This window comes from Triticum dicoccoides, chromosome 1A, assembly GCF_002162155.2.
Source record: "Triticum dicoccoides isolate Atlit2015 ecotype Zavitan chromosome 1A, WEW_v2.0, whole genome shotgun sequence".
Lineage (NCBI taxonomy): Eukaryota > Viridiplantae > Streptophyta > Magnoliopsida > Poales > Poaceae > Triticum > Triticum dicoccoides.
The window spans coordinates 582,686,215-582,693,434 of record NC_041380.1 but is presented as its reverse complement, the minus strand read 5'-3'; the positions used below and the strand labels follow the sequence as shown (position 1 = coordinate 582,693,434).

Genomic DNA, 7,220 nt, shown 5'->3' with positions numbered 1-7,220 from the left:
TTCTCGACCGTGCATTTGCCTTCTCTTCTCGCTCTCATTTGCGTATGTTAGCCATCATATATGCTAGTGCTTGCTGCAGCTCCATCTCAAACCTTTTATCCTTTCTATAAGCTTAAATAGTCTTGATCGCGAAGGTGTGAGATTGCTGAGTCCCCGTGACTCACAGATACTTCCAAAACCAGCTTGCAGGTGCCGATGATTTCGTGCAGATGACGCAACCGAGCTCAAGGAGGAGCTCGATGAAGATCTCGTTCATTGTGTTGTTTCGTTTCAGCTGATCAGTAGTGGCGCCCAGTTGGGGCGATCGGGAATCTTTTGCATTAGGGGTAATCTTCTTTTATTTTGATTCCGTAGTCGGACCTTGATTGTATTCTAGATGTTGTAATGCTATATTCATGTATTGTGTGAAGTGGCGATTGTAAGCCAACTCTTTATCCCTTTCATATTCAGTACATGAGATGTGTAAAGATTACCCCTATTGCGACATGCCTACTATGCGGTTATGCCTCTAAGTCGTGCCCTGACACGTGGGAGATATAGCCGCATCGTGGGTGTTACATCGATCCCACGTCTAAGGACTAAAATAGTCTAGACGTGAGGGGAAGTGTTGAAATATATTGCCCATCTCTCTCCATCAATTCAGACTTTTGAATAAGTTGACTCACTTGTTCTGGGAATGTAATGTTTCCCTTGCTATATGGCGAGCAACAACGGCTTGGGTTGGATTGAACCGGCCAGATGGAATACAAAGAAAAACACAACGGAGATTGTGACAGAGAAGATCGGGACCACCAAACCTGAACATAGGAAAGGGATTCGGACTATGATCTTGATCAATACTCTGGGAAATTTGGAAGCAGAGACGCATGCACTTTCAGAACTGCTGTCGCTAGCCATGAAGATATACTAGCCGCTATTTAAGAGAGATGTTGAGCTCTGGAGGCAAGCTGGAGCGATCTGCATTGAGCACCCCATGGGGGACAGTAGGGAGTAGTCAGTGCAACGTTTTGAGTGTGTTTTCTGCAGTTATCTCCACTAGTGGAAACTGTATGTATCTTTTTTTCCCGTCTGCTCCCTGCTTATCAATGAAATACAAGCCAGCCATCAGCTGGATCTTTCGATTTTTTCCATCATGCCCAAACAGTGCCCCCGCTGCTGCATATTCGCAGCAACCATGCAGCTGCCACAAAAACTATATGCCTTCTTTGGTTCATAGGATAAATTTTTTAAAGGAATAGAAAAATCATAGGAAGTGAGATGACATGCATCTCAATTTCTATAAAGGAAGAGATGTCATTTGATGCATAGGATAGAAAATTTTCCATTGAGTCTAGGCTAATGTTTTTTTTACTTCAAAATGTGAAGGATTGAATCCTATCCTACATAGGAATAGGAATCCATTCCTATAAACCAAAGGGCGTCAAAAGAATTTTTTCTTTGCAAATCCTATCCTATAGAATTCCTATAAAATTCCTACAAACCAAAGGAGGCCTAAACTCGGCCACGCGCAAACCCAGCGGCCCCGCGAAAGTTTTCCGCCCCCCGTCCACATCCCACCCGCCGCCGATTCGCCAGCCGATCTCACTGCTCCTCCCGTCGAACCCATGGCGGTCCCTGCCGTGGTTCCCGCCGATAGTGGCACCAAGCCAAAGCCGCTGGTCCGCCGTGTACATCTTGTGCCGCCACGGGCCGCCGCCGCCGGCTGTCGTCTCCAAGGCTCGCCTAAAGCAGCGCGCGTGCACCACTGGCGCCCGAAAGAGGTCGCCAGGGGATCCGCCAAATAATGAATTAATTGTACACGGCGCCAATTGAACGTCTTGTATGGGCCGACCTATATATAAAGGTCTCGCACGCTCTCGTTTTCCAGAAGATTTCACAACTTTTTGCTCGGTTTTTGCTCTTTCGAGCCTGGTTCTTAGAAATTTTTACAAGTTTTCGGCCCGGTGTTTTCAGGTTTTTTTTCCTTTGTGTTTTGCTTGGGTTTTCTTTTGTTCTTTCCTTTTTCATCTACCCTTTTTATTTTTGGTACTTTTTTATCTTTTTTCTAGTTTTTCTAAATTCATGAACATTTTTTGAATTCATGAACTTTTTCAAATTGGTGAATAATTTTCCAATTTCCTAAAGTTTCTCAAATCCATGTTTTTAGAAATCATGATTTTTTAAAATCCGCAAACTTTCTACAAATTCATGAATTTTAAATCCATGATTTTTTTTCAAATCCACATTTTTTTGAATTTAGATTTTTTTAGCAAAATTCATGAACGTTTGCATATTTGTGATAAAATTCAAAACCGCAATCATTTAATCAGAATTTTTTTGAGTTCATTCAAATTTTTAGAAAAAACTAAAAGGACAAAAAACATTAGCAGTTTTTTTTTACACAATGTCTTTTGAGGGAATTTGTCACACAAGTAAGTAGCGTTAAAAACGTGCCAGCGTGCCCAGGCCAGTGTGGGGCGAAGCGAGCAGCCGAGTGAGCCGGGGGCGAGACTGGGCCGCCCGCCGTTGGCATGCACGTGAGCGCCAACTCCCAAATCGGCGAAATCACTAATTCAGGAGTATTCGTTGCAACCCAAAAAAAAGGAGTATTCGTTGTAAAGATCACTCCAATTTCCCTGATTACGACAAGTGACGCCCATGCAGCGCCACTTGTCGCAAGCTGGGAGTTTTCTCTTTTGTCAAAATGTTTTATCTCTCAAACCGTGCGTCCAAATCTCGAACCGGATTCATCGTTGAATTCCTCGCGTCGAGATCTTCAAAACTAGATCCTATGTTGATAGGTTTTGACGAACTTTTTTTTCACGAAAAAAACGGACGAAAAAACCGGATGAAAAGTCCGAACCGGGAGCACGGGTTTTTTTCCTTTCCGAAAGAGGCACACCCATGCCTCTCACAAATCACAACTGTGCCTCTCGCGAAAGCAAAACCATGACTCTCACGGAAGAAAAAAAAAGAGAAAACACGTTTTTTTCGTTTTCGAGAAGGCACGCCCGTGACTCCCGTGAAAGCACAACCGTGCCTCTTGCGGAAGCAAAACCATGACTCTTATGAAAAAAACAGAAAACATGTTTTTTTCCCTTTCCGAGAGGCACGACCATGACTCTCGCGAAAGCACAAACGTGCCTCCCACGGAAGCAAAGCCGTTACTCGTGAAAGAAAAAAAAACAGAAAACACATTTTTTTCGTTTCCGAAAGGCACGGCCGTGACTCTCGCGAAAGCACACCCGTGCCTCTCGCAGAAGAAAAACCATGACTCGCGAAAATAATAATAGAAAACGCGTTTTTTTTCGTTTTTGAGAGGCACGGCCGTGACTCTCGTGAAAGTAAAACCGTGCCTCTCGCGAAAGCAAAACCATGTCTCTCTCGAAAGGAAAAAAAATAAAACGCGTTTTTTCACGCATTTTTTTAAAATTTTTTGATTGAAAAACTAAGGAAGACCGGTGGAAAAGCAAAACATAAAAAACCCGGAAAAACCGTTTAAAAAGCCGAAAACATGTGCCAAAAAATAAAAAAAATCCGGAGGGAGCACCCAGAGTGTGACATGTGGCGAATGGCTGAGAGCGCGTTAAGTGGCGCTGATCGTTGCGAGGTTCTCGAAAGAGCGCTCGTTAACTAGTAGCTCCCACAAATCGGCGCCTGGTTAAATAAAACAAAAATCACGAGAGTGCAAAAAAGGCCGCCGTTCTTGTACGGGCTGACACCACTGGGCCATGGTAAGGCGATCGTCTCGTTTGGCCTGGGCTGGGCCACATCGTGCCGTGGCTCGCCGTCCGTTTACGCCCTCCGTCTCTCCCGAAGACGATCCCTGTCTATTCCCTAGTCCTCGGCCGAAACCCTCGCGCGCGCCGACCGCAGGCCATGGAGGACGACCGGCAGGGGCCACCGGGCGACGGCGCCGAAGATCTCGATCTCGACCTCGACCTCATCAGCCGCCTCCCGGACGAGCTGCTCGGCACCGTCGTCTCGCTCCTCCCCACCAAGGACGGCGCGCGCACGCAGTTACTCTCCCGCCGCTGGCGCCCGCTCTGGCGCTCCTCCATGGCGCCGCTCAACCTCATCGCCGACTACCACCTCTCCGAAAAGGTCTCGCGCGCGGCGCTGGTCTCCAGGATCCTCGCCGATCACCCCGGCCCGGCCCGCCGCTTCTCAATCCAGCTCATGTTCCTCCCGGAGAGCTTCGACGAGGTCGACGGCTGGTTCCGCTCCGGGACCCTCGCCGGCCTCCACCAGCTCGAGGCCACCAACCTGCGGAATAGCTACTACCCGCTGCCGCAGCACGCCCTGGTCCGCTTCGCGCCGACGCTGCGCGTGCTCAGCCTCGGCGGTTGCCGGTTCCCTGACCTTGCCCGGCCGCCGAGCTTCCCGCACCTCAATCAGCTCATCCTATACGATGTCGGCATCTCGGAGAGCTCTCTGCAAAGTGTGATCTCGGGCTGCCTTGTTCTGCAAAGCGTCTCGCTGCACAACATGGGCTTTGGTCGCCTTTGCATCAGGTCGCCCACCCTCCGGAGCATCGGCTTCTATGCTCCTCGCACACAAGGCGTCACCACTTTCCAGGAGCTGGTAATCGAGGATGCCCCTTGCCTTGATAGATTGCTGCCAATTTATCCAGATGATGGCCCCGTGACTATACGAGTGATTCGGGCTCCTAAACTGCAGATATTGGGTTTTTTGTCGGAAGGCATATCCACACTCCAATTTGGAACGACAGTATTTCAGGTAGCAGCCAGGACAATATCGCATTCAATATACCTATATTCAGGCTATGATTTCTTATATATCACACACTTTTTTGTTTTTCTTCAGAAAATGTTTGCTGTCAGCTTGACAACCAAGATGTACACAATGAAGATTTTGGCTCTTGACTCAATTGGCCCTAATCTGGATGCAGTTATTGATTTTCTCAAGTGCTTCCCCTGCTTGGAGAAGCTCCATGTCATTGTGAGTGCTTATATCTGTTGCTACAAATGTCAAATTTAGCAGTGGTTCAGACTTATGATCTAGTGAACTAGTAGTATTTTGTTGCTAATTTGTTGTCACCTGACACTATATCGTTTATTTTTGCTATTCCCAGTCGCATCCCCAAAAGGCTATGAATAATGTGCGGAAGTTTGACCCACTCGAGCAAATTGAATGCCTTGAACTCCATCTAAAAAAAGTGGTGTTGAAGAATTACAATGCTGACAAGAGTCCATCAGTCGACTTTGCAAACTTCTTTATTTTGAATGCCAAAGTGCTGGAGGAAATGGAAGTCGGAGTTCTTGACGACGGCAGCTACAGATGTATGTGTGACAAATGGATGCGTGATCAACATAGGCCGCTTCAGTTGGATAACAGAGCTTCTCAAAATGCTCGAATTGAACTAAAAAGGGATGGAAAGGCGATCCCAGCAAACCACGGGCATACCCATGATTTGTCAATGGCTGATCCCTTTGACAAGTCCTCGTGTGGATGTGGTAAGTGTGTTAGATATAGTTAGCCTTTTTGATCCTGGCGTCACCCTCTCTGTCCAAAGCAATGGTATTATGTGGCTCCCTTGTTCTTCAGTCTATATAATGGTTCTTGTGAAGCTCTGCAAAATGGTCTTCTACTCGATTCAACAATGCAGTGCTTTGTAACTCACTGTGGGGGAAAACAGGACTGAGGAGGTGGTGCCTGACCCAGCCAGAATGTTGCTAGTATTGTGTCTTCTGTTTGGTTACTCATTGTTTCTCTCCTATTCTATGTCGGGTCGTTACTGGGAGCACCTGCTGGCTGTAGCTAATTTATCTGTGTATCTACTCTTGCTTTAATAAAGAACACATCCTTGTATTTTTTTGTCTAGAAACCTTGTAACTTTTGTCTAGAAATATGCAGTACAGAGTTTATTTCTTTGGATGCAATTTATTACAACTTTATCAGCAGGTATGATCACTATTTGAAATTGCAACACACAAGTAATATGTGCAACCCTGTCTCTGCATGTTTAGGCAAGAATGTATCTTCTGTGTCAGAACCATTTATTTCACACAATTGAAATTCGTTTTCTTGCACTTGTCGCTACTTATTCTATTGCCATATAAAGAAAAGTATGTAAACTTTACATGTTGTTTCTTCTGTGTACATTTAGGTGCCATTAAAAGCTACACTTATCTGTTTTTAATGGTTTCCTGAGCTCATTCTGACACAGAATATAAAAATGGGAAAATGTTATACTACTTGATTTATCAGTTTATCATATTTACATGAGTTGAACTGTCCCATGCCAACAAGCGCAGCTACTGTGAGTGAGGATGATTTCTGAACTCTGAGAGCAGGCAGCTTGATTCGTTAATATTTGGTTCTTTTCTGACGCTGTGGTTTTGCCTCAAGTGTTTGGCTGATGCACTTTGAGTTAAACCAAATGAGTACTCAGAGCTTCCTTGCTACTGATTATTCAATTTGAGATTACATTTTACAAGTGCTCATTTCAAATACTAATAATATGCTATGGTCGATACGTAGAACAGATCAGTGGTGCATATATATACTTTTGGTTGTTTCCTTTTTTATATTTTGCAGTCCTTTGTCAGCAAATGATTTGGCGTGGAGAATAGGCTGATTCGTTAATGATCTTTTCATCTTTTGTTGTTTCCTGGCATCATATGTTTGACTGATTCAGTTTCAGTTAAACTGCATGATCGCCAAGTTGCAGCATATTAGACGATCGCGCCTTTCGCCATCCGTCGCTGCCCATCCAGGTAGTCGATCTTTTTATGTTGTCAATCATAGACAATTAGCGCCATTGCAGGTGACCATGCCATGCTCTTTTGGGTTCCCAGTACTCGTTTCAGTATTTGCTTTCATCCCTTTAGTCTGTAAAAAAATCGGTACTCTCGTTTAATTTCAATCTCGATTTGCTGCTTACATTACCCATTTTCCTCTCAATTCGGTGCAATTGTCTGCCTATGGTTAATACAAAATTCAAACTTTGCTGTTGGAACGTATGTGGCCTTGGCCTCCCGCCAAAATGCTCTGACGTCTTATCTGAACTTATTCAGTTAAAAACTAATGCATGTTTCTTTCAGGAAACAAAACTCTCAACTTGAGATGAAGTTAAACAGAGATCCTTCCTCGCTAGAAATCTGGTCATTGTTCAACATAAAAATGCAACTGGCTCGTCCGGTGGAATCCTCTCACTCTGCTTCCTCCCTTTATTTATGCAGTAACATGGATAATGTGCAATATAAACAATATGCCAA

The 7,220-nt window shown here is 45.0% G+C and overlaps 1 protein-coding gene across 1 annotated transcript; it reads left to right on the top strand.

Moving 5' to 3' along the window:
- Positions 1 to 3,858: 3,858 nt before the first annotated feature.
- On the top strand, positions 3,859 to 5,792 carry LOC119356122 (FBD-associated F-box protein At4g10400-like). The gene is made up of 3 exons (XM_037623033.1): positions 3,859 to 4,719; positions 4,807 to 4,941; positions 5,075 to 5,792. Exons 1-3 carry the CDS (start codon positions 3,859 to 3,861, stop codon positions 5,477 to 5,479), a joined length of 1,401 nt encoding a protein of 466 aa, XP_037478930.1. The 3' UTR covers positions 5,480 to 5,792.
- The last annotated feature ends 1,428 nt before the right edge of the window (positions 5,793 to 7,220 follow it).